Source organism: Bubalus kerabau, chromosome 20, assembly GCF_029407905.1.
Source record: "Bubalus kerabau isolate K-KA32 ecotype Philippines breed swamp buffalo chromosome 20, PCC_UOA_SB_1v2, whole genome shotgun sequence".
Lineage (NCBI taxonomy): Eukaryota > Metazoa > Chordata > Mammalia > Artiodactyla > Bovidae > Bubalus > Bubalus kerabau.
In genome coordinates, this window is record NC_073643.1 from 32,264,874 (window position 1) to 32,291,930 (window position 27,057).

At 41.3% G+C, this 27,057-nt stretch overlaps 1 protein-coding gene across 24 annotated transcripts in view; it reads left to right on the top strand.

Annotated features, from left to right (window-relative positions):
* Positions 1-27,057, top strand: part of FOXP1 (forkhead box P1) — a 714,382-nt gene that overhangs the window by 622,701 nt on the left and 64,624 nt on the right. For all 24 annotated transcript variants that reach the window (XR_008705966.1, XM_055557294.1, XM_055557289.1 and 21 more), the window contains 2 exons: positions 4,308-4,461; positions 9,829-10,033. Coding sequence is in view for 23 of the 24 variants with exons in the window: in XM_055557294.1 (XP_055413269.1) it covers positions 4,308-4,461; positions 9,829-10,033 (359 nt within the window). In the remaining variant the exon portion in view is untranslated. The remainder of the gene's footprint in view (positions 1-4,307; positions 4,462-9,828; positions 10,034-27,057) is intronic.

Sequence of the window (27,057 nt, forward strand, 5' to 3'; positions counted from 1 at the left end):
CTGGGAATGACCCAGCCGTTCTCACTGTGCCGGTTCCTCGCTCTGCACAAACTGGGTACATTTTCCTTGCCCTGCCAAGGGTTCACCCTGGAGTCCTGGTTAGCAGCCTGGATGCAAACCCCTGCAGAGTAGGGGCAGTTTGGGGCTGAAGGGGAGGAGATGTTTTAATGAAACTGCTGACACAACCTTAAGTACGGTGGCGCTACCGGGTGCTGCTATAATAAAAAAGGGAACAGATTAAAAAGTGTCTAAAATGTAAATCTAAAGGACTAACAGTAATTAAAATGGAAATGGCACAGGGAGGGAAGGCATGTAATTGTGAGATATCACTGTGCAGAAGGCTCTCAGCTTTGTTTTGCTGGCTGTTTTTCTAATTCAGTAGGGCTTACTCATCAGTGGCAGTTCAATGCGCGTTAATGACTCTGGGATTGCAGGCATCACTCTGGACAAAGAAATGATTATTGTGCGGTCAAAAGAAGTTCAAAGACAAGAAGGGAATTTCAGTTTTTTCCTTAGAGATCCACATTCAAGAGCATATAAATTAAGCCAAATGTTAAAAACCACAGTCTGAAAGCTGACTTCAAAGTCACAACTCTCTAATTAATGAACTGCGAGCTTCAGTTTGGACAAGTTGTGGTTTGATGCGCCCATAAATCAACATGACAGGCCTGTTTCACAGTCTCAGACAGTGCTTGTCACGGAGTCACATCAGATGTAAACACAGCAGAAAAAAGAAGGGATATGAAGGAGGTGCAATTGATCAACAGAATTGGTAAAAACCCACTTTTGAAGCACATTATGCATGATCACAGGAAATGGTTACAGCCTCAAGAGGTTTCCCCTTCTGCTGTTGCTTTTTTGAATCAGATTTCTAACAGCCTTCAAAAGGGAGAATAAGAATTATGGAGTTTCTCCCCTGTGGCTCGCAGGCAATAACCCCCTGTTGTTATTTTGTGCTTCTTTCTTTTCAAAGGCATCAAAATTTAGTTTTTTAAAGATCTTTAACTCTATATTTGAAGACAAACAAAAAAGGGCCGCACTGTCATTCTTATCAGTTACCAGGGATTGTGTTTTTCCTTTCTGTTGCCACTTCTTATTAACCTCTTACTTGGTCTGTTAGACATAGTTTGGAATGCACGTCTGCATGCTGGGAGAACATGAAAGTTCAGATGAGCTCAGAGGGCAGAAAAAGAAATGCAAAGGCGAAAGTTACACAGCAGAAGGAAGGATAAAAGTTAACTCGCCCAAATTGCTGCCTTCAGAAAGGGAAGGGGGCATCTCGGGTGCACAGACACGCTGGTGGTGTTGGAATTTGGGAGGGGGGTGGGGGAGAAAAGGGGGCCACTCTGTCTGAACCAGGGGACGGTGGTTACGTGACAGCAGTAGTGTTCAGCGTGTCCAGGACTCGGGGTATGTTGTGGTCACACTTTCCATCCATTTTGATGGTAAAGGTGGTGTTGCCTTCGCATCCTGAGGGGTGAGCGGGCCCAGACCTACAGCATGTCCCCTTGGATTCTACTGGTGTGTTCACAGCACCACTGAATGTTACCAGGTCCTGTCCCTCAGGTAAGGGGGGAGCCTCCTGAAATTACTATGCCGGTGGTGGTCCTTTTGTGCTACCATGAAGTAGAGAGTCACATGGTAGTAATTTCATGATGTGGACTGCTGGTTAGGATTTTAACAAGGTTTGAACTTGGATGTTGACAGATGGAACAAGTGTATTAATTTACTGAATCCCCAGTCATTAGTGGCTCATAATTTTGAATCGTCAGCCACCCTCTCCCCGCCTTTTCCCTCTTTTGATCACCTCTGCAGTAAGATACTTGATCCTGGGCCAGAACAACATACTTTAGCCTTTTTTCCTAAAGTTGCCTCGCGTTGTTGAGTTCAGACCTGAGACCTTCTTGGGAAGATGGGCACTCCGTAGCCCCATACAGCTAGTTCTTAGGTGACGGCTCATTACTATTTGACAGGACGGGTGTGGAAAAGCGAAGGCAGAGTTAATTTTAAGTCAGGCCACAAAAAAAGATCCCATCCTGTGCGGGCGAGGTAGGCTAAGTTGATTGTTTTAAAAGGGCCGTTTGTCCTGGGTAGTTATGACAGTTTATGTTAGGCGGTAGGGAGGAGCCGAAGAAAGGAAAACAGACCTTTGACTGCAGAGCTAGGGAGGGGATCCGAAATGCAAGGTTTATCAGGGCATTTTAGCATTTTAACACCGACTACTGACCTGTCCAGGGGACTGCGCGGAGACCTTTTTTGTATGCATTCAATTGTGAGAAGTAAACAAACGGCTCGTATCCTGTGTTTGGTAACTGGGTGGGGAGCACAGTTTGGCAACCAGTGTTGCTTTTAAATTCTTTCTTTGGACAATGGGCCTTGTATACTTTTATATCCTGGCTTTTCAAACACGGACAGCTCTCAGGAGCTTTTCCTAGGGATGGCCACAGAGACAACAGAGCAGCCATCAGTCATTTTATATAAATACAGAATTTCTAAACATTTCATTTACAGTTAGACAGGAAACACCCTCCCCAGACCCCGGCACCCCCCGCCCCATGATTTTCTACTTCAACAAGAGCTGAATCCCTGATCTTTTATTGTACCCATGTTGTTTTTTCTTCTCTTCCTCCCCTCCCCCACCTTTTTTAAAAGCATCATGAGTTAATATCTGTTGAAGAAGTGAAAAAATCATTTTGACATGAATATAACTATCATTGGGTTTTACATTAATGTGATAACTTGGGAAGGGGTGAAAACAATTGGATCATTTTATGCATGCTGTTCTTCAAATGAAAACACTGGCTTTTCATTTAAATTTATTTAAATTTTTGTTGTTAGTGGTATAGAATTTGTTTTTTGGAGTGAAACTCAATTAACTTTCTCAGTGGCATGGTAGTAAGTCTGAAATTGGTTGCTAATATGAGAATGATGGTTTTTACTGTAAAATAAACTACATGGAGACCAAAAGGAAACCACTATTTTTCTCCTCCTTTGAACTTTGCATCAGAAGGTCTTGGTATATATACCATTTTATGGATGTATCAGATCAAGGTCATGTGTTAGGTTAAGTGAATGCAGTTGTTTGTAAAGTGTAGTTAGGAGAGGCTCTGAAAGGGTTATGTAGTCCTCTTGGTTGGGAATGTCTCTCTCATGTTTTGAATAATACTCAGAATCAGGAAAACAAATCTTGTGGCTTTTCTTAAAGAACCTTTTTCCTTTCTTTTTCCTTTCTGGTTCCAGAACTCCCTTCCCCAAGAAGGGTTAATTTTTCTTTCATAATTGTTAGCCATAATGTGGCTAAGACCTCCACCTCGATTTGATTCCTCGCAGATTAAGGATATTAGATAATTTCCTTCTATTTATTGTAATACTGCACTGTATTATCTTTCTATCACTCAGATAATTACTGAGGAAATCTACATTAATTTTTTTGGCTGGAGCAAGGCCTGCTAAACACAGGAATGATGTATTGATGTTTTACACAACAAAAGTTTTCCTCCTGTCATTGTCCAATCAACAGAAAGATATTTATCATATCGCAGAGCCCCTTCTTTTCAAGAACAAAGCAGGTAGGGAAGCACGACCAGCCAGCAGACCTTGGGGTTTCTGAAACTCAAGCCAAGCGAAGGCATCTGCAGCTTAAAGTGTCCTTCATATTAAGCACTCACAGCCGAGTGCGATGTTGTTTGCTAAATTATGAATGTGTGTAATTAAAATCTAGTGGCTGTTTCTATGAAAGATTTACAATGTTATTTCATCGTTTGTCATGGCTAATTAACAATATTAGATGAAGTTTTTCTTCTTCAAAGGTCTGATTTTTTCTCATTTATTTATGTCAGAAGTGATAAACAGAGTAGTTAAAAGCTTCTCCCTGTGCAGGCGGGACAGAGGCAGCTTGCTCCTTCACACCTCAGGGTTCAGGGTTCAAATCCGTCTAGACCTCGAGTGGTGAAACCTGACTTCTCGTGTGCCTCATTACAGGTTTCAGAGTCTAGAAGTCCACGTTCTGCCTGCAAAAACTCAGGCCTTTCCAACCACAGGAGAAACTGCCTTGACTGGCAAATTGTCTTTCTGTGGGAGCCGGCAGGAGAAAGGGCCTCCACCCCCCGCCTCCTCGTTTCTCTTCAGAGGTGCTCTGCTCTGTCCCCTTGAAGGCGGCCTTGAGCCCGAGCCTTCCACGAAGCTCTGGTGACCACTCTCAGTCCTGGCTGATGACAGGGTGTTTGAAGACCACCATCTATTTCGCCTTCCCTAGGCAGTGGCCATCTCATTCTTTTTTTTTTTTTCCCCTGCCTGATTTCTTTCAGCAACAGCAGGTGGCTACCCAGCAGTTGGCTTTCCAGCAGCAGCTTTTACAGATGCAGCAGTTACAGCAGCAACACCTCCTGTCTTTGCAGCGCCAGGGCCTTCTAACCATCCAGCCAGGGCAGCCTGCCCTTCCCCTCCAACCTCTCACTCAAGGTAAGTGTTGATGATGCAGAAGGCATTGGTCTCTCAAGACTCTGGGGCAGTGATGGGGGTGGGGGGGAGTGGGGTCTCCTTCCAGCTCATCATGAAGGAGATTGTTTAAAACACGCAGTTGTGTACTTAGAGGCAAAACCAGCTCAGGTAACAGTGATGGACCCTTCCAGAAGCCAGAGGGCTTGTGAGTGCGAAGATGACAACATAGGGTGGTCTGCAGACTTCACCGATGTCACAGGATCAAAATGTTGCAGAAGAGGAGGCAGTATTGCTCTGTCTTAATGGAGCATTTTAATCAGATCTTCTTACATTTTCGGTTTGGAATCACGTTTTCTTGAAGGCTTTCGTTAGTCGTTTTAAGATACATTGTACATCCTGTAACTTGCTCTGTTTTAAATCGTAGTAATGCCTTTGAAATGTCTCTTTTTAACATCTAGGGAGGAATTCAGGTAAACAATTGTGATTCATCTCTTGCTGTTACAGAAGCCAAGGGGGTTTTCTGTTGGAATCTCTCTCTTTTGCATTCACTTGATTGTTGGTTTTTGAGCAAGTTGATTCTACTACACCTATTAGAACAGGTAACTTGTCCATCTCCAGCTCTTTTTTGAGAATTGGAGCTCTTCGAAAAGGAGTGAGATTTCATGGATTTAGAAATTTCTTTGGAAAAGCCATTGACATGTTCTTTCAATGGATGTTGCCCATCAGACAGAAATGAGTACTTTTGCTGTTCCTAGGACATCCCTCTGGGTTGCAGCAACTCTAACTTTCACATGGGTAATGTGATACACAAATGAATTATTCAGAACCAGCCAGAAGGAAAGGAAGGAGGGAAGGAAAGAGGAAACTCATGCTGTGTTTTGAAATACAGTTCCTCCGTCCTGGTACGTGGTATGGTGGATTTCATTTGCCTCTTCACGGCCCACGGTACACTCGGGTGTATGTGTATGTGTGCCTTCAAGACTGGCAGCTAAAACCTTTGGTGTCTTGGATTCAGTTGCGTTATGAAGACAGTTCATAATATGAAAGCTCTTTCTCCCCTCGCGGTGCTGAAGGCACGGCCACGTGTTTGGTAACTTTTGGTGTCAGGTGCAGCCAGTGAGTCGTGTCTGCTTTGAGTCTCTTGAGTCAGCCACAACCAACTTGTGTCCCTCCTGAGGTTCTTTGGGTTTTCTTTATGTCTTAATGCTGAGACCAGGATATTTTCCTCCTTTAACTTCCCTCTCGCCTCCCCTCCTCCTCTTCCTGCTCTTACTGCTCATCCACGCAATATATAATCAGTATCGCCATTGCTGTCAAAATAGAAGATTTGGTAACTGAGCAATGCCAGGGCGGGGGTCGGGCAGGGAAGACACATGGGCTAATGCACTTTTGTGCTTGCAAAATGTTATAACATGCATTAATTACATCCTCGTATTTATTGTCGGCAACATCGCCGGCTGGGCTGACACACCCACTGGACTCCGCTTCTACCTCGCTCGTCTTTTCCTACCGCTCCTATACTAGTAAGTGTGCTCACTCAGGTTCATTGTTATAGTCCATCAGTTAAGCTGTCCAAAAGAGGGCAATTGGGCAGTGACAAGACAAGCTCACATGTAATGTGAAAGAAATGAATGTGGTGATGCATGAAGTGTAATCTCTGCAGTAACATATCAGAGACACCGGTAGGTAATTCACTAGTCATGGCATTGATTGATATGCTTAGCAGTCGGCTCTAACGCTTTAGCCCCTGCAACATTAAGAAGATGCATATTTATAGTCTAAGGGGGTGTCTTTATGTGTGCCCAAAATGCATAAACGCAAATATAAACATTTCTCCTAGTGAAGTGAACCACCCGTGTCATAGCCATCTCTCTTAGAATCAAAAGGCTGGTTTTGTGTCCCCTAACCCCTTGCCCAAAGTGGCTGGAGAATTCAGTCATGTTGGACTACAACACAGTTTTGTTTTGTTTTGTTTTTTATCAGAGAGATGATGACTTAAAACTGATGTCATTATGAGGTTTAAATCAACTTTCTGCTTGCTTGAACATGGTCACCTGGGTATGGAGGTACAAGGACAAAAAAAGGTTGATCAACTCTGTTTGTCTTAGAGCCAGTGATACCTGGGATTGTAAAATTGAGTTCCGTGAACAGTAATCTGTCAACTGTCCCCGCAACATACATTTTTTAAACCTGTGTCTGCACTTCTTTTATAATGAAGGGGCCAGTTGTCCTGGAAAAAGACATGTAGGCAGGCACAGGGTCTATGTGTTGAAAATGCTAGTAACGCTCACTTCAGGATGTACTCACCATGATTCTTTTACATCCCTGCATGGTCTTGGCTAAGTTGCCTTAAACATGCATGTAAATATCACAGTATTGGAACAGACAGAGTAATATTTTGAAGACTCTTTTTTTTCCCCTGGAGGTTTTAGGTTATGAAACGAAAGGACCTTTTTTTTCTTTTTTTTTTTTGTAAAATGTTTTTAGGGCTGTTGGAGGGCCTTCTCCCTGTTTTGTATTATTAGCATGTCTATTTTTCCCCTGATGGCTTTAAACATATCATCTTCCTTAGCACCTGTAGTTCCATAAAGAAATATACTTTTAATATCATTCTGAGTTTTTAATTTTTTTAAATATAAACTACTGTTGGAAGAAAATTGCATGTCTGCTGATGTACCTGTTAATGGATTTGTTTAACTTGGGACTATTATTCCTGTCTACCATTTTGGAAAAAATGCGTGCTTTCTGGACATTTGATGTCCCTTTAGTCTAATGAGTGACTAGCTTACCTTTTATCTGTCTTAATTCTATCGTGAGATCTCGGTTGTCAAATAACAGCATCCTTTGGTAGATACTATTCACTGAAATAACAGTTTAACATCACTAACAAGGTGTAACATTGATGGAAGAGACCGATTTGACTGCCTTTCTGTGAGTCTTACGCGAGTGTTCTTCACCGTAATTATCACATTGAAATTTGACCCAGAAGGATACCTCGTTGTCAGTCAGTGAGTTACTATTTTATTTACCATTTCTCCCTGTGGACGAAGAAACTGATTTGCTAGCCCATTGGACTAGAAGGAGAGGAGAGAGACATTAATGTGCATTGTGGGCCTAATAAGTATAAGAGGGCATTTCTCTTTGTCTTTATTTGCTGGATAAACAGCTTAGTTTTGAAACAGCTTCCAAGTGCTGCTTCTATCAGAGGGAAAGTGTTAACACAGTGGTTAGGAACCCACCTCCTATGCACCTTGACCCAGAAATCAATTAGTTTGAATTGAAAAACTAGGCGGCTTGTTCTTTGTGTGTATTTACTCCCCAGAAAGTAAAACTGGTGCTGACTTGTGGGGCTTTATGTCAGTGTGCCCTCATCCGCAGACAAGCCTATTCACTATTGTTTCAATTGAATAAACAGTGATCCGAGGGTCAGCCGTCTTCCCAGGTAATTGCTGGTGTGCAGACATCAGTGGCGGCCTGTTAGCTACCAACCCACCCTGCACATCACCTCACTAGGTGTTGGAAAAAAATAGCTGAGATGCAGCAGAACTGGACACAGGATTGTGTGGTGACCTTTCCCTTTGTTTAATTTGCCTCCGAGGTTTAATTTCAGGGGACAAGTAATAATTGAATATGCCTAATAACTAAATGCTCATTTGGGACAAAATCCATCAAAATATAATTGGCATTTGATTTTTATGAAAGAAGAAGAAAACTGACTTGGCTGTCGACGCATTCGAAGAATATCTGACCACTTAATGTATCATTTGAGGCCTCTTTCATAATATATATTAATTGCAGAGACTCAAGCGTTTGAACATTTTCTTGGAGAACCGTTAGGAGAGACCAACTGTTTTTGTTAACGCTCCTCTCAGAAAGGCGGGGAAGGTTATTGGTCTGCTGTGCAATAATTTACTCCTCTTTGATATGCAAACGATCCACGGTGAATATAAAAAAATCCTATCAGACTCATTTCACAGTTCTTAACCACTCGGATTCTCTGGAGTCCATCGCCTCATTAGACCAGTGCTCTCCAATGCTAGCATAATTAAAATCTTTAACAGTTTAGCAAAGTAAAGATGTTTGGCTGATCACGTTGAGATGATTATCTATCCATTGTATTCTAAATGACAAAAATAAATTAAATTTAGACCTTGGCATTTTTTATTATGTGTTTCAAATGAATATAATGCACACAGCCTTCTTTTTAAATTCAGTACCTTAGGTTTGGTCAGAAACATGCCTGTTTCAGTTCCTGCTATATAGTTAGAAAATGGCAGGCTTGCTAGGAGAGCTCGGTTCCAGTTCATTGAGACAAGGAACTGAGATCCAGACGTCCAGTTCTAATGTGGCATTGCCTTGTGATGTCAGGGGTTGGTGATTTCTTCCAAGTTGTCCTCCTAGGTGGTGGTTGTCAGTTGCCATTCAGACTATGTTTCTTCTGTGCGGGTATGCCCTAGAATATGCCTTGAGGTCAGATTTGGAAATCCTGGGCTGTAGAGGCATGCTGCCCGCATAAAGGCTCCGTGCCCACAAGAGTGAGATTGACATACTGATTGAATCTCTTCTTGGGAGGAAAAAACCAAGGTGACACTTACTGCCCAAGACTCATGTCCATTGCGACCCCCTTAAAGAGCAAGAGAACTTTACTGCTCCAAGTTTCTTTCATGTTTTCATTTCATTCTGCAGTGGTTCATTAGCATGGATCTAAGAAATGACAGTAATAATAGTGTTACTTGTATAAAAAGTTATACAGTTTTTCAGTAGACACATCCATCAATTAAGCATGTGGTACAAGAAACCAAAATTAATGAGGAAGATAGGTGTGTTAATGAAATAATCATAGTATAATCAATTTGACTGTTAAAAGTTGAAAAGCATTTCAGGAAGACGATATGAATTCATAATTTATGTCTAAAAGTGATTAATAAAAACTATATTTAATAACAAAGCTATTTGTCATCATTTAAGACTTAAGCACAAAAATTATTCATTTTGTGGTTCATGTTGTCATAATAGAATAGTTGAACAAATTTATTTTGAGCCCTTCTTTGTGCCTAAAAATACAGTAACATCTATCTACATTTTTTTTAACCCCAGCGGTCTAGAAACAACAGTTTGGATGGAGGCATACAGTCTTTGCGAAAAATAGCTGTGTTCTGAATCCTTTTCATGGGATTCTTTTTTGTGTGATGAGGGCACTTTAGGTGGAGGACCCATTCCTTCCTACCGTATTTGCCTTAGTTGAGAGAGAAGGAGAAAAAAAAAACCTGCATGCACCAAAAAACCCCTAACACTAGGCTTTGTTTACTGACTCTTTGATTTAATTACTGTTTGAAGAGGACGGAATTAGCTGTTAATTGATTTAATTATCCAATTTGTTTGTTTCAGGCATGATTCCAACAGAACTGCAGCAGCTCTGGAAAGAAGTGACAAGTGCTCATACGACAGAAGAAACCACGGGCAACAATCACAGCAGTTTGGATCTGACCACGACATGTGTCTCTTCCTCTGCACCTTCCAAGACCTCCTTAATAATGAACCCACATGCCTCTACCAATGGACAGCTGTCAGTCCACACTCCCAAAAGGGAAAGGTAGGAACGCAAATCTGAGATGTGTCCGAAGCTGGCTGTAAGGCGGAGGGGTGGGTGGCCTCTCCTCGCCGTATCTATCTCGGTGATCCCTAATTGGATCCATGTGACTGGAGTGTGCGTATAATTACTTAAGAATGTATTCAGTATGGTGTGGGTGTGAAGCATCTAATTATTGTCACCTTTTCAATGTGGAATTAGCACTTACATAGATGGAACCTGAGCTTAGGAACCCAGGCAGTCTTTCCATCTCTCTTTTGGATGAGGTGGGCTTCCAGGCCTCCTCTTTCTGCCAAGTGTCCACTGCATACAAGGTGCTTTCCTTGTCTTCACGTGCTTTCTAAGGAAATAGCAGTGTCTACTGTAGGCTGTGCTGAATTACAGTTTGAGAAAAGATAAAATGCACACTACTCTGCAGTTCCCTCCCTGAAGGCGGGGGGCCCATCTGTTTCACCGTTGTGTCCCCAAAGTGTTCAAGTTTTGTTTTTTTTTTCCCTCAGTAGACTGTCAGTGAAGGTTTGTAGGATGGACTGATGGAATGGGTCCACATATATGCACACACAGACATACAGAACCACTTTATCCTGGTCATGGTCTATATGGTAGCATTGACTCAATTTCTGTATTCCTGTTTGGAAGTTAACACTTTATATTTTTAAATTGCCCCGAGCTTCACTTGGATGTTAGTTGAAGCTGAGGTATTTTGAGAGATCCAAAATACATCATGTGAACAGACAGTGCTAATAAAAGGAAGCTGTGAATCCATATTATTATACCTTAGCACCCAGAAACAATACTACTATTCAGTGCTTTTTCAAAATAGAAAATATATATAAAACTTTTTTTTTGATGTATTTTTAACCTGTTTCCTATGTAGCTCGTATGCAGAGTGTCCATGCACAGAAGAAAAGAAACCCTAAAAGTCATAGGTGATAGCAAATGTCATTTCCATTCAGGAAAACCAAATTTTTTTTTTTTTATTAAGGGACCAAGTGAAAGATTTTTTAATTATCTTCTTCATTTAAGCAAGTACACATATAATTTCATATATTTCTTAAAATGTTGAACATGAAGCCCACTGATTTAATTAGATATATATCTTTATACCAGCAGTACTTGATCCATTTAGAGCTTAGTAATCACAGAAAATAGTACCTGAATATTTATGTATGTGTTGGTGTGTGTGTATCATGTTCAAACCCAAACACCATGAGAGGTTTCTGGAGATGAGATTATAAATGTTTTAGCCAAAGCTTGCAGCTGTCCTTCTAACATCACTTTGGAGTTTCTGTGGCAGACACAGCAGAACTAAAAGATGCTTTTAACTTACTGGTTTAGAGGAGCTTGAAAAATAGAATGGTTGACAGTAAAAATTAGTTTGGAAACATTGGACCAAATGTGACTTCTTTTGTTTCCAGTGAGGATAGGTTTGTATGTCTGGAGACCAGTCTTAGCTCTTGCTGTATAAGGTCTTAGAATGCTTTTGTAATTAAAAAAACAAAACAAAACAAAACGCTAGACCTTTCATAGCTTTTAAAGAAAAGGTTCTAGGTTGTCGTCCTTTGCTCTACTTGCTTTTGGTGTCCTGAGGTTGATGCTGTCCATTTACAGCAAAGGAATTGAATTACATCTTTATCCATAGGTAGTGAAGGGGGCCATACGGTGAAAAACGCCAGCTGATGCACTTAAAGTATTTATTTATTGTAATCTCGTCGGCCGTTGTGGAGCCTGCACAGATTTCCTGTGACATAGAAGTTTCTCTCCCTGTTTAGATGCAGTGTGCTCAGTTCCATTCTAAAAGGTTATATATATGGGGTCAGGTAGTAGATTAGCAAGGAGGCAAATAGGAGAAAAATAGCCCTTTTCATGTCTTAAGGTGCATTTGAAAGTAAATGGATCTCAGAGACAGTCTAATTCCAGGAGAATAAGTTTGTTGGATTTCTCGTTTTATGGTCCTTATGTGTCTGCACAAAAGTTGGGCTTAATCTTCATTATACTACCTGCCAGCATTAGAATAAGGATCAGGAAAGAATTCAGATTTCACTGAGCATTAATCTGGATGTAAAAACAGGCTGACTTCGCCAACTGTACATGCAAAGAAGAAGCAACTATGAAATTATATGCTACTACTTAATCTCTGGGACCTCTGAGTTTATATTATGCGGTAGGTTCCTAGAAATGGCTGGACTGAATCAAATTCTAATCACATTTTAACTGAAAGTGACAAATAAGAGAGATGAGCAGAGGACCTTAAGTTAAAGATAAGTCAAAAAGTTACAAACTTACAGAATTGATCACTAAAAATTGAATTATTATTCAGCTTTGTGTATAAGGACTTAATAATGAGTATTTTATGGTTTTACCATCTGATGGTTTACTTTAAAATCCCATGGGGGATATTGCTATTTAAATAGTGGGAAATGGTTTTTTATAAAAGTTATCCCTCTCACAATTCATCTCACTTACACAATGAGTTGTCATTTGTCTCAGGAGTCCCTTTGAGAAGTTCATCCCTTACTCACCAGGAGCATTTGTGAAATGTATCTCATTTGAAGCTCTCCCTTGGTTTCTACATAATATTCCCCACCCCCAGTGCTGCTCCTGGAGCTGTATCTTGGGGTACCGGCTTTAAGAATTCTTTCTGAAAGGAGTTGGGAGTACTCCGTGTGGAAATTCATAGGGCCCAAGGTAGCATTGTGCGAGTTGCGGTTTGCTTTTCAAAGTCGGGATTTCCATGCCATGTGGAAGGCTCCTCCCCGGCCACCTGCCCCCCGCGCATCCTTTGGGCTCCTGTGAGCAGCCACCGCTGCAGCGGCTCTGGGGTTTGGTGAGCTGCGATCTGTTAAGGAGATAAATAATGTGCTTGGCACGACACTCCTACTCTCCTCTTTAATTTGTCTTACACAAGGAAAATTATAATTAAATCATTCAGGGTAAACCCTTGAGTGTAGAGAAGGGAAGAAAAACACACACACACACACTTTGGTAAAGATTGCCAGTAGAAACCCACTTCCCTGTTGTGCGGGGACATGTATCAATATTCAGCATCATTAGGGGAGGAGCGGCCCATGTGATTTGTGAGGCGGATGCCAGCGCTCAAATCAAGGCTTGTTAAGATCCTGTCCCAGTGCGATCACGGACCTTCTGCATCATTAGAATTCAGCACAGGCACTGCACTCCGTGCTTTGATTTTCTTCCAAGAATTCAATAATGTTTATTGTGCTGATTATATATATATAAATTCATTGGTGCAGTAGACATACCTGTGTTGTCAGGCCTGAGAGAAGTGTGGTGGGGATGAAGTTCAGGCAGGAGCTAAACAGCTGCAGAGCAAGGCAGGCACATCCTCTTACTGTCGTTTCATTCCGCAGGACCAGGGCATCCTGACTTCTTTGGTAAATAGACAAAACTTCGACCTGGGATACCTGTAAACACAAAGATATTATCTCGTTTTTCTCAACCGTCTGACTATCTTCCTTTAAGAAATTGCGAGTTTTGGTGCGGGTAAACAAAATCAATGCCATGCAAATGAAACATTTATTAAAATGCTAAATTTAGTAAAGCCCTTTGAGCTTCCTGGATCAAAGCAGCTATGTAAATACAAATAGCAATTACTACTTAAGTAATTGCCTGAATTAAAATTCTAAATATCACATTATATTATGATGCGCTAGGGAAGGGGAAGAAAACTCACATTTAATCTTTTTTGTCCCTGTGCCAAGCAACTGGCTAAACTCTTGCCTTTGGAGTGATGTCTCATTTTAGCCACGTGACCACTGGGAAGCAGCAGGGTTTGTTATACCCATTTTCCAGATGAGGAAGTTGATTCATTAAGATGAAATAAGTGACCTAGGGTCATAGAACTGGTTAGTCTCATAGTTGAGACGCAGATTCAAGGCTCTCTTTTAGTTTGTAAAACTGGACTTAAGAGATTCCATTCAGCACAGAAGTGAATACTTAATTATGATGAATTAAAGTCAGTGCTCCTAAAGGAAATTTTAAGTTGGATTTAAATTCACTTCAACAGTGTATTGGCTTACCTTCTGTGTGCACATCAGTATATTTAAAGGGAAATCCCAGTTTCCTGTGTAAGGTAGACAAGTAGTTCCTGGGCTTCTCTTAAAGGGAGGGCAGGTAGGGAGGATTTGCAAAATATAAATCATTTACAGTCTGAAACAGCACATAAAGAACAAAAATGGATCCCATGCAGGATTTGCACACAGGCAAATGTAAAACAAGGCGTGCTCTTCTTTAACTGTATCCTGACTTTCCTTCCTGCCTTATAAATCTTGGGCTTCCTCATTGAACATCATCTGGTCTCTATTCTGCTTCAGCTGTCCTTCTGTAGTCCGTATCAGAGATGGCCCTCCTCTCTGATCCTTCCCAGCTTTTTGCTTTTAGTTCAACCACCATTAGTAGATGTTTTATAACTCGAATATGTCTCAGATGCATAGCCCTTCTAAATATTTGTTCCAGGGTTTCCTTAAACGTTCGGTGAAACATTTCTTTAAACGCCTGAGAGATCCTGGGTTGTGCAGCCTCTTCTGTGATTGAAGCTGCTGTCACAGCCTCAGATGACCCAGGTCGAGGAACCTCTCTCTTTCTGAGGCCTGACCTGCCTTCTGTCCTCAGGAGATACCTTCCTTTTCCTTCTCATTCATTGACACAGCCCCGTGTATTTCAGTTGCTCGCAGTTTCCACGCTTCTCAGCTGGCAGCCACCTTCAAATAGCCCCTGAAGGTTTTTGCTTGGCTCATGGACTTCCAGACACTTTTGCTTGATACAAAGTCTCTGTTTTCGATTTGTGGCCTTTTGACATATTGCTGTGGATCTGACTATATAACAATAACATTTATGTTGACTGGCCCCTCTGTTTTCAAAAGGCAAGGAACTCTGAGTTGTGGACATGCCTGGTGTTTCGTTTCTCTTTTCTTTTTTTTTTTTTTTTTTAACTAAATTCTCTGATGGTGAATAAATAGTTGTGCTCTTGGTTTCCTTGCTAACATTCTAGAAGCTTGCTTTCAGAACTTTTCCGGTTACACAAGCCTTTAACTTTTTGCATATTTTCATATTCATATTTAGGGCCTCTGAAGCCAGACATTTAAACAGTAAGCTCTAGCTCCCATGACTCTGAATAGCTCTTCCTCATGTCGACTTTTTTTTTTTTTTAGTACTTTGAAAATCAAGTAATTTCTTTCATACTTCGTTTGATTTGAAGCACTTAAACAAACTAGTAGCTCCAAATCTTCCCTCCTCATTAGATTGTCTTGGTGAATCTGCAGTCAGATTGTCCCAAATTGTCTTTAGAAGTGTTAGGCTACTTTTTGCCCATGTGTGTTGAAGCATCTGATATTACAGAGGTCAGCGATTTATGACCTACCAGCCAAATCTGGCCAGCTGCTTATTTTGTAAATAAAGTTTTATTGGAACACAGTGAGGCTTGTTCATTGATATGTAGTCTGTGGCTGTTTTCACACACTACAATGGCTGGCTTGAGTAGTCACAGCAAAAAGCATATGGCCCACCAAGAGTGAAATATTTACCATCTGGCCATTTACAGAAAAAGCTGGCCAACTCCAACATTACCCATTGAACCAGCGTTTCTCAGATTTCCTGATGATAACATTACAGGTGTTTGTTAAAGCATACATCTTCCTAGGCCTGAAGATTTGGATTCCACTGGTGTGAGATGGGGTACAGGAGTTTCTTTGTCATACCTACCCTAAATTCTTAGGCTTCCCTGGTGGTTCCTTGGTAAATAATCACCTGCCAATGTAGGAGATGTGGGGTTCGATCCCTGGGTCAGGAAGATCCCCTAGAGAAGGAAATGGCAACCCACTCCGGTATTCTTGCCTGGAGAATCCCACGGACAGAGGAGCCTGGTGGGCCACAAGAGAGTCAGACACAAGTAAGTGACTAAAGAACAGCAAACAACAAAAGCCCTAAATTCTTACTACTCAGAGGCTGTAGACCTGCAACTTTGGTATCATGTGGGAGCTCATTAGAAATGCAGGGTCTCAGGCCCTATCCTGGCCCTCCTGAGTCAGGGTCTGCATTTTCACCCAGTCCCAGGGTCAAAATGCAGTCCTTGACGTGCCCATTCCAGTTTGAGAAACAGCACAGGTAGCATGCTCAGTTGACCTGGGTTTTGACACTGCTGGAAAGGACAGTTTTTCATCCAGATTTTGATGACTCTCCCAGACATCTTCAGTCCACCGAACAAGTGGCTTGCCATTCTTGTATGAGCCAAGAGAGTACAGATACTGCTACTGCTAGAAAGAATCAGAAACTAGCATACGATGGTGATGCTCAGGCAGCTGTCATTTATTGAGTATTACTTTGTGCCCGTCACAATGCATAAAGGACTTGACAAAGGCTTTGATCTTGATTTTTCCCATTTTACCCTCACAATAGCCCTATGAGTTACTGTCCTCTTTGTACAGATGATGTTGGGCAATGTATAACTTGCGTGAGTCACACAGCTAGTTAGGGACCAGGTAGGAACTGGAACTAGGGTGTCACCAAGTCTCAGGTCCTTGCAGTGGCAGCCACATTCTGGTGGTTCCCAGGTGGGCTGCTCATCAGAACCACCTGAACTGCACCCCAGACTCTGGGTTACAGCCTCCAGGGGATACAGTTTGGGGATCAGGGTCAGGCCATAACCTTCCAAGATGGTAGCCTGGGACCAGCCTGTCTATTGGGCAGTAATTAGAGAGAAGTCCCCCATCTTTCTCTACAGCCCATTCTTCTCCCCTACTAAATCTTTTTGCACAGACAGAAGGCAGGGGTGACAAGGACACAGGTGACAAGCAATGGAGACTGTAGAAAGCAGGCTGAGCATGTCCTGTCAGGTGTGGTAAGGGACAAGAAAGAGACAAGGGTGCAGCTGTCTGCTGAGGCCTAAATTACAGGCACTGCTTTCTGCTCCAGAGCCAACTCTTGGCAGCATCAGCTGTCCCACGTCTGTCTGCCTGTTTAAGGCAAAACTGGCCCTGCTTATGTCCGAAAGAAGCTCCTGGGGACTTACTAACTTTTTTGTGCACCAAAGCACTGCTGGGTGTTTGGCAACCGTCACATTTAGAAGAACTGCGATCATTTTGTCTCTCTGCTTGAAACCAGTTGTTCCTGGGTTTTAGAAATAGAAGGAAAACTTTTCTTAGTGTGGTGTAGCCTGATGCTGTGTCATCTCCTGTCATTCCACACATTCAGGAAGGACAAGGAGAGAAAACCTTTAATATCATGGCACATCCTGGGAGACTGGTTTATGGATTTTCTTAACTATTCACTTTGTGGGGTGATGAAAAGAAAAACACTCAGCCATTATTTTCAAATGGCTGTTGTGTCTTATCTCAATAAAATACCTTTTACCATAACACACCATTGTTAGAACCTATAAATCTTTTTTCTATTTATTGTGTTTAAATGATACATACTTTCCCGTAAAATGACATCATGGGTCTGGAGAGTCAGGTTTGTTTTATAAGTTTCTCTGAGATTCAGTTGATTTTTAATTTTTTTTTCCCTTGGGCAATGGCGTAATATGAATCTCAACCGTGGGCAGTTTCTGTCCAACATGCCAGGTTTCTCACACAAAATCCATTTTGAACCCCTGTTTTCTCTCACTGTGGAAGTTAGTCATTGTTTTCTGATGAGCTTGCTCTTGCTGATAAGAGGTTTTTTTCACCTAGTGCCTTGGTTGGCTCTTTCATAGTTGCTTGCACTTGTGTGGAAGCACCTGACATACATGAACTTTCTTAGCATTCATTCCACACCAGGGGTGCAAAGGGAAGCATCCAGCAGGAAGGGGTGCGGACTCATCTTTGGGTGGCTCTGATGCATAGCCTGTTGCACTAGGTTTTGTCTTTTTACCTGTAAAAACGTCTGGTTGAAATGGACTCTTTACCACTTGGATTAAATGAATAGAAACTTTTCTTTGGTGCATATGGATCCATCTGCAAGTAGAAAGGGAGACCAAGGGTTGACAGAAGGAGCTTGGAAAACTCCTAGTGGGGGTTCTTGCTTAAATGACAACCAAGAGTCCAGTGTTTTGTTTTTTTTTTCTGTTTGTTTTGGTTTGCATTTTTTAACTTAAAGATTTTGTGTGTGTGTGTGTGTGTGTGTGTGTGTGTGTGTGTGACGTGGACCATTTTTAAAGTCTGTATTGAATTTGTTACAATATTGCTTCTGTTTTATGTTTTGATTTTTTGGCTGTAAGACATGTGGGATCTTAGCTTCCCAACCAGGGATAGAATCTGCACATCCTGCCTTGGAGGGTGAAGTCTTAACCCCTGGCCCACCAGGGAGATTTTTAAGCCAGCTGGTGTTGGGGCCCAGTGAGCAAGAATCTGTGAAGGAGACTTAAAAGCAAGGCACGCCCTTTTTCAAGGTTTACCAAGATGCTGTTTTGCACCAGGGCCACCTGGCAGCCTGGCTCTCAGCTCTTTCCAAGGGAGGCAGCACTGTGTGGACTGGCTGGCTGGGGTGATGCAAATGAGTAGGTTGGGCATGTTGAGCTGTCCTCACTTTCTTTATCCCACCCCCCACCCCGCTCTGTGATCAGTCAGGGCCTAAGTATATTATAAAGTATATTCTCCTCATTAAAACAATAGTGGAAGCTCACAAAGGGAAACTGTTAATATGTGTTCCAGCTTGTCATTTCTGCCTGTGTGAATAAAGCAGATAACCGTTCCTCTGGGAAACTATTTCGGGAATTGAGCAACAGATATGCTAGCCAGAGAATTCTCCTAACTGTAATTTTCCTTTTTCTGTGTACTCAAAAATAACATCCTGCTGGGCTCCTCTGTGCCTCTGCGCAGACACAGCACAATTGCCGCAGCCCAGGTGGTGGTAATGCGGGACAGTCCCCCGGGCACGTGCCGCCCAGAGTTGTACAGCTTGTTCAGTGTCTTCGTCCATATGGCGGTGTGTCCCATTCACAGAAAGACACAGGGCTGTGCCTGGTAGGTGCCGTGGTCAATGTAGTGTGAAGAGAAGCCCTCAGCTCATAGTGGCCTCTGTGGTACAGTTTGTTTAATGTCAAATCTGCGTTCTCAAGTGCACACACCACACACACACACACTCAGCCAAGAAATTCCAGAACAGCCCTTCCTTGCCGATTACCTCCTCATTTAACCTTCCTCCTTTTATTTTTTAGAAGCAAATGGTTAACCCAGAGGGTATAATTCAGGTGCATGAAACATACCTGTTTCATAAAATGTCATGTACATACATTCCTTTATAGGTGGTTGTTCGTGGGTGAACTCAATTTGAGGATAGCATGCTTGTCCTAGACTTGGTCTATAAACTCTGCAGCTTTCTTCTTCTCTCTTTTTGCATTTTCATTTGTGAGAACTTACTTTTATTGTGCCGTTTGGGTTGTTGGACTAATGGCTTTGGTTCTTACGGTCTCAAAAAAAGGAAAGGGAAAAGGAAAAGCTAATTATTATCAGTCTTCGAAATCTGAGAATAAAACATTCCCCAGAGGTGTCAGAACTGAAAAGGGGGAGCCGAGAAAACAGAAATTTCCCAGTGAAGAAGGTGAAAAATAGTCACATTTTAAAAAGCACTTTGGAAAATTTACCCGAAGGCAAAAGCTTCTCCATTTATATACCCAAATTTTGTTCCGCTTTTGTGTAACTATTTGTATTCTTGTTTGGTAAACAAACAGACCTCATAGCAACTGTAGCTGATGATATTTATACTACCTGTAAGACTTCCCTAAACAAATAGACATAGTTTTATGACCTTCAAATTTTATTCCTTTTATAGTCTTCAAGGAAATCTGTCTAAGGGCAAGTTACTATTTCTTTCCTTTCTTTTTTCTTTTCTCTTTCTTCTCTTTTTTAAATTTGTCGCTCTCTATCTTTGAAGGATCTGCTCTGTGTGTATATTTTACAGCTTGGCTGTGAATGTTGAGTTTGAAGGTATATTATGGCAAAAGGAAAGAGAAATCTAAAGTGTTTGTGTAAATGATGTGGTATTTACTTTCAAGAGGGGCCATTTTAGTCATCTGGTGGAATTTCTGGTTATACATCCAAAAGGCTAAAAAACTCCACTGCCGTGATTACTTATAGATCTTTGAATTGGACAGGCATCTCTAGTTATGTCTCTCCTTTTTATATCTAAAATATTGATGGAAACATTCTGGTATATATGAGCCCCTATATCCAACTTACATTTTTCCATATGAGTCATATTTAAGACAAGAACAAGATGTCTCCGTGTTAAAGATCAGTGTGAGAAATAAATGGCAGTTTACTTTAATTAGAAAAAAAAATTGACACCAAGAGCTGGAATAATCCAGTAGTGTTTGAATAAATTAGAGGATTGTACAGGGAGAAATAAAAAGAAACTTAACAAGGATAAATGGGGAAGTTTTGTCCAAAGTTCAACCAAAAAAGTGTGCCTTTGCAGGACAGAAGTCACCAGACAGTACTGAGGCGGATCCGTTTGTTCTGCAAAACTTCACACAAGCTCTGACCCAAGTGTCCTTGGCTTTGAGAGGTAAAACCCTGACCTTGACAGTCTGACCTCATGGAGCTGGCATTGCAAGAGAGGAGAAGTAGAACAGACACATAATCGTGCAATGAAAAGACAGAATTAAGTTCCAGGGGAAAAAAATGAAGCCGCAAAGGAGTAAGAAGAGCAGGGCTAAGGTCACTGTTTGAATACATGGGTCTGGCGAAGCCTCTCTAAGGAAATAACCCTTGATCAGACAGGGACAAGCCCTCTAGGCAGAGGACACAGCAAAAGCAAAGCTCCTGAGGCAGGAGCAGCAAGAGAACATGCTTTGCTGGATTGTGGCTCTTACCTCGATCAGTGCGGGGGCAGCTTTGTTGTTCAGTGGTTAGGAGTGTGGACTCTGAAACCAGATGGCCTGCATTCCAGGACAGGCAGTCTACTCCACGTGCTTCATCGTGATGTGCCTCCATGTGCCCGCTGCAAAACGGGTACACTACCTTACCTGGCCTTGTCGATGAAATGAGTTTGTGCGCATTTTAGTCTCTGGCACATAGGCAGTCCTCCATGAACATTAAGTGTTTTTAATGATTTAATTAATTAAAGACTAATGAATATGGTTGTTTTTTAAGGCCATTTGTTTGTTCAAGCCACCTTTATTGAGCTTTTATTTACTAACTGTAGGTTCTGGAAATTAAGAGAAGACTTGAACATACTTCTTTCCCTTAAGGAGCTCACAGCCTAGAGAGAGAAATGCAGAGACAGACATTTGCCAACACAGAATAATAAATGCAGTGATACCAATATAGGCGAATTGAGATAAAGTGTATGGCTAGGAAAACGTGAGCACTAGTGGCAGATGGTTGTGGCTGTATTTCCATCCCCCACATTTGCATCAGGTGAACTTTTTGGACGCAGGGAACTGTGACGTTTCTGTATCCCTTGCCAGTTGCCACGACCCGATCACCTAGCACAGTCAGGCTGGCACGGCGTCATTGCTGAGCCTGAATGTTCAGAATATAGTGAATTTATGAAACGTTGACGATCAGGAACCCATTAATAGTTGTTGCTACGTGTTGGCCATAGATACTATAGGAGTAACAGGTTAGCCTTTGTTGATACTTACGGTGTTCCAAACAAGACAGAAAATTTGAATTTCTGGTCAGAGTGATTCTCAGTCGTTAGCTTGCATCAGAATCATCTGGAAGACTGGCTGAATTGCAGATTGCTGAACCCTAGTCCTGCTGTTTCTGATTCAGTACTGGGAGTGGGGCCTTAGAATTTGCGTCTCTGACAAGTTCCCAAGAACCGTACTCAGGGAACCACTGCCATAGAACATGCCAACTGCTGTTCTGATGCCATGGCATTCTTACCTTCTGCAAGTCTTAAGTGACAGAGGAGGGAGCTTGGTAACTATTATTCACTATTGAAGACAGTCTGGGTCCAAGTGCCAAGACTTAACATTTCAAAGAGAAAAAATTCTAAAGACTGACCCAATATAAACTTTTATGGAGCAAATTTATTTTTAAAAATTACTAATGTTGGTCTTTAAATCACTTGTAAGTACTCTGGGTTTGTCTTTCTAAACTTTATTTATTTATTTATTCATTTTATGCCTGAAATTGCTTTTTGAGCTTTAGTTTTGCTTACCCTGTTCCTTTTAGCATTGAGCTCCTATTGATATTCTAAGTCCCAGATCAAATATTACAGAATTTTATGTTCCAGTCATTTGTTCAGTTCTCTCTCTTTCTCCTCAGCTGGGGGATTGGGCAGACCCTTTCTAGAGAGATTGAGAGCTTAGTTATAGTCTACACCAATCAACTCCAAATGTGTCTGATCAGTCACCCCCATCAATATTAAAACTTTTGAGTGTGCACTTCTACTAAAAAAGTAAAAGTGTTAGTCAGTCAGTCGTGTCTGACTCTTTGAGACCCTATTGACTATAGTCCGCGAGGATCATCTGTCCATGGAATTCTCCAGGCAAGATTACTGAAGTGGGTAGCCATTCTTCAGGGGATCTTCCCGACCCAGGGATCAAACCCAGGTCTCCCGCATTGCCTGCAGATTCTTTACCTTCTGAGCATATTAAAGATACTTTTAATCAATTGCATGCCTAACATAGTACCTATAGTATAAAAATTTTAAAGTATGAGAAATATATACACACATGCATACAATTATCTATTCATACAAAAGTTCTAATATTATCTTAACGCATGATACAGAAATGGTAATGTAATCTTAGCCCCCTCCCATGACTCTTCTTAGGAATCTAAGTTTATAGACTGTGATCTAAGAACTCAACATGATGCTTAAACACAAAGTAAGTGTTTCATAGAACATGCTGAGGAACTTCCCTGGTGGTCTGGAGAAGCGATTAAGATAGTGAGTGCTTCCACTGAAGTGACTTAGCAGCAGCAGCTTCTACTGCAAGCGGTGAAGGTTCCATCTCTAGATGGGGAACTGAGATCCTACGTGCTGCGTGGCTCAGCCAAAAAAAACAACAACAAAAACGTACTGAATTAAGGGCAATGAAGAGTTTAATCCAGTGACCATTAATGAAGCATCTTATACTACTGAGAAATAAAAGGAATGTTGTAAATTAGGAAGTAATTCCTGGAGAACATAAAATGCAGTGCCTAATGGTTTTTAGCCATTTTATTTCTCTAACTCCCTTTCTCATTGAATCACCTCTGCTTTCTCATCTGACCCTCAGATACTTCAGTTACATGACTCCTCTGATTCTGGAATATGCTTGTGCTGACTTCCACAGCATGTCAGGGGCAGGGATTAAATGAGAAGAATTAGGATTGGAACTTTTATTTATGTTCTTTGGCTTTCTGGGTCTCCTTGTTTCCTCTAACATATGGACAAGGTTCCACACAGACCTTGTGACTCACCAGTGCAAACACTTGCACGGACATAATGCGCATGCCTGCCTAATGGTGTTAATATCTTTTGGATTAGTGGTCCCTATGTCTGTATTGACACAGTTGCTCACAGCCCCTCTTTGGAAAGCATTCTGTTTTCTTAACGAGATCCCAGTGTTAATACTGCCAGTGGGAAACTCTCACTTACAACCTTGGGATAACGGTTGCCCTTATGGGTGTCAGAAACAAAAGCTGGACCTCTGCCTCTTCTTGTCCTTTTCCTTTATTTATCCCTTCACTCGTCACCACGCAAACACAGGCATTCAGCCTTTGTCATCACCCGCCCTGTGTTTGTGATTGATCGGAACACGCCGGCCCAGTCTCTGATACTCAGGCTCTCCTCCTCTGCTCTTTTGTCTTGCTGTGCCCTTGCTTCTGAAATCAAGATTGTGTGTTTGCCCAGTGTAGCTGAAAAGGGACATGGAGGTGATGGTGGAAAAGTATCTGCCAAACTTAGGACCTGTCAGCATGGCACCAGACCTCAGATTCTTACCATTTGGTAAAGCAGCTCGTGACAAGTCACATCCACAGCCCACACAGAGGATGCCCCCCAGTCCTGAAGGGTAGGATCTAGTCCTCGAAGCATCTGACACACTGCACTGTGCTCTTGTGGCTTTTGTGGGTCATGAAGGATAACTCTGAGGCTCTTCTTTCCTATTGAAAACTCAAAGAGACTTACCAGTGGGTCACTGTTGACTCAGGAAGTAAGTCCAGTTACAGACAGCCTTTCCTTGAGGGCTGCTTCATGCACTTTGATTTTCCCAAAGTTTCGTCATTTCAGTATGTGCCCCGCTGTGATGTGGTTTGAAAGTTCTGTTTAGCTGACTGTTATTTATATTATGTTCTTTAAATCGAGTCATTTTTAATGTAAATAAAATAAGCCTCATCCTAAGAAACAGTATCTGTGAAACCAGGAGTTGGAGAGAAGAGATATCTTTTTGTCTAATACAAATTAAATTTGCTAGTTTTTAGCAATGTGCGTTCTTGTTCTTCCTGGCATTGTGTGGGCTATCGTTGAACGCACACATCTCATCTGTTGGGATATTTTGGTAGGACTTCTCTGTTATTACTGAGGAGAACCTTGACTGAATATGGTACTATGCCAAGTGGATGGAAATCCTACTTTCACAATATATCCTGGTTTCCTACTTACTTAAAATATACATCCTCTCGTCCCGGGTTCAGGGATACCGCGATGGCTTGGGATTGTTGTCAAACCCAGATTCAACAGTTTACTCCAGGGTTCTCCTGATAAATAGAGTACCTGGTAAACACTGTTCATTGGCCAAATGACTCAACAGATCAGAGCTAATGTAACACTGGAAATGACCTTTTCCTGGTGCTGACTTCAGTCTTAACCTGTTTTATTATATTAAAAAAAAAAAAAAAAAAAGTATATAATTCTTAACTTGGGGCCAGCAAAAGTGTTTGTGAGTTTGTACCTGTTGCTTGGTGAGGTTGACCAGTGTCCCCCTTCCCAGAACTACCCATCTGCAGTTGTCATTTCAACCGACAGTTAATAGAGAGGAGATCTCATGAGTATTTCTGGAAGCATGATCACTTTTAGGACAGATTCAGGACAGGGAACTCTCTGGATCCTTAGCACTCAAGTTGTAGTCCAGGCTATCACACAGAAACATGTATTATCTTGGGTCCCCTCCCAGAGTTACTGAATCAAAATCTGCATGTTAAAAAGATATCCAGGCAGTTTACATCTGTGATAGAATTTGAGAAGCATTACTCTGTGATTAGCCCTGGAAAAAAGGAAAGAGTGTGTATCCTTACCTGTAGACCCAGTTTTAATCCTTTCATCCCAGGTGACAAGTCTTTGAGTCATTCTCTTGCCATCTTCAACTTTTGCCATACCTGCATATATGTGTGTTTATTTTTTTTTCTTAAAATCAATGAAGTTAAATGGGTTTTATAAAAAGTTATCACTGAGAAGTCACAAATCTGATATATTAGTCTTTTTTTTTCCAGTACACACGAGCATGAACCCTTACCTACAGAGGTGAGGGTATTTGTATATCACTCTAACTCATCTAAGTCACTATGTTAGTAGGCCATTCCCTGAGGACCATTGCAGAAAGGTGACCCATATTTCTCTCAAGATAATTTGTATTTCCAGAAAAAGAAAAACCCAGATGTAAATAGTCAATAGCTTGTGTTTCAGATGTGAAGTTAGTTAAGGTAGACTTCACTTCTCGAGGCACAATATTGAGAGCAGATAATAACAATAATCTCCATCATTGTTTAAAAGCACAAATCTGGCACTTAATAGACTAATTCACAGTCACTCCAATTGCAAGTTTTCCTCATGAATATCATATCACAAGGGAATGTGAAATCCTCTAATTAAACATGATCTGAAAAGCAGCAGAAAATTGAGATGATGAGCGTTGTGGGGAAGAAGAGTCAGGGACTCACTGCGTGGGAGAGTGAAAGAGAGAGAAGCGTCTGTGTCTCCCAGTTTGGAGAGCGTTCCCATCTTTCTGTGCTCTAGAGCTGGCCCTTTAATGGGCTTTAATAAAACACCATTCTCTTTGATGATAGAACTGATTGCCAGCTTGCTTTCGGAAACTTGATTAATAAACACCTAAGGATGATGTATTTCTGAAACGATTAAAAATCCAAAACTTAAGGCAGTGTGCTCTAAATGCACGGCCTGAATCTTGTCCCATCTCTTCAGAAGCAGTCCATCTGCTTCTTGAAGTGTCCTCAGTGAAAGCTAAAGGACAAAGGTCATTTTCACAAAGGCACCAGGAAAACAGATACAATGCTAGAGTCACCCTTTTCCCTGTTTCCACATACCATTTTCCCTTTCCTAAACAGATGAAAAACCTCCTTCCCCACCCCAAAGCCAGCTCACCCAGTTTGATATCGTTCAAGTTGACTTCCTGAATATTCACAAATATTTGATATCTGTTCTTGAAAATTAGTGTTAAAGCGTCTGAGGTCTGATGCTGTTTTCAAGTATTACTTTATCATTCAAAATCAAATTTGGACTCCATATTCAGACTTAAGAAATTTGATGTTACTTCAAATCTCAATGAGTAGGATAGAGTAGCAAAGTAGGGGGCAGGGAAATGTGATAAGAACCAAGAAGTGAAGAGAAAGAAAGAAAGTAGGATGGATTTTGTGTAAGTTGTTAAAGCATGGTGGGAAAGAGGATGGTGGCCGGTGGGGAAAGGGAAGCGCCGAACAGCTTCTGAGTCAAAGTAGGTGGCCAAGGGGAGTGCGTGTGCTTTTTGGTGTGTGTATTTGCAGGGCATGGGGAATGCTTTAGAAAAAGGTAGCTTCCTGCTCTCCCTCAGAGGTAAGGACATAGCTATCATTTCTTTAACTAAATCTCATTCAGCAACTACTCCTTATTCATTTTTTTTCCAATTTATTTTATTGGTTATCAATAACAGGTTACACACCTTAACATGACACCATTTGTAAACAATGATATAATTTATAAGTATGTATAGATATATTTATAAATATAATTGATAAATACATTCATGAATGTGTTTTTCTTTAAGAATTTAGTTTATATACAATTCAAAGTAATGTATATACAATAAAAATTTCATATAAATATATAATACATTGCATATAATATTTACATAAATATCAATATGATGTGTATATTTA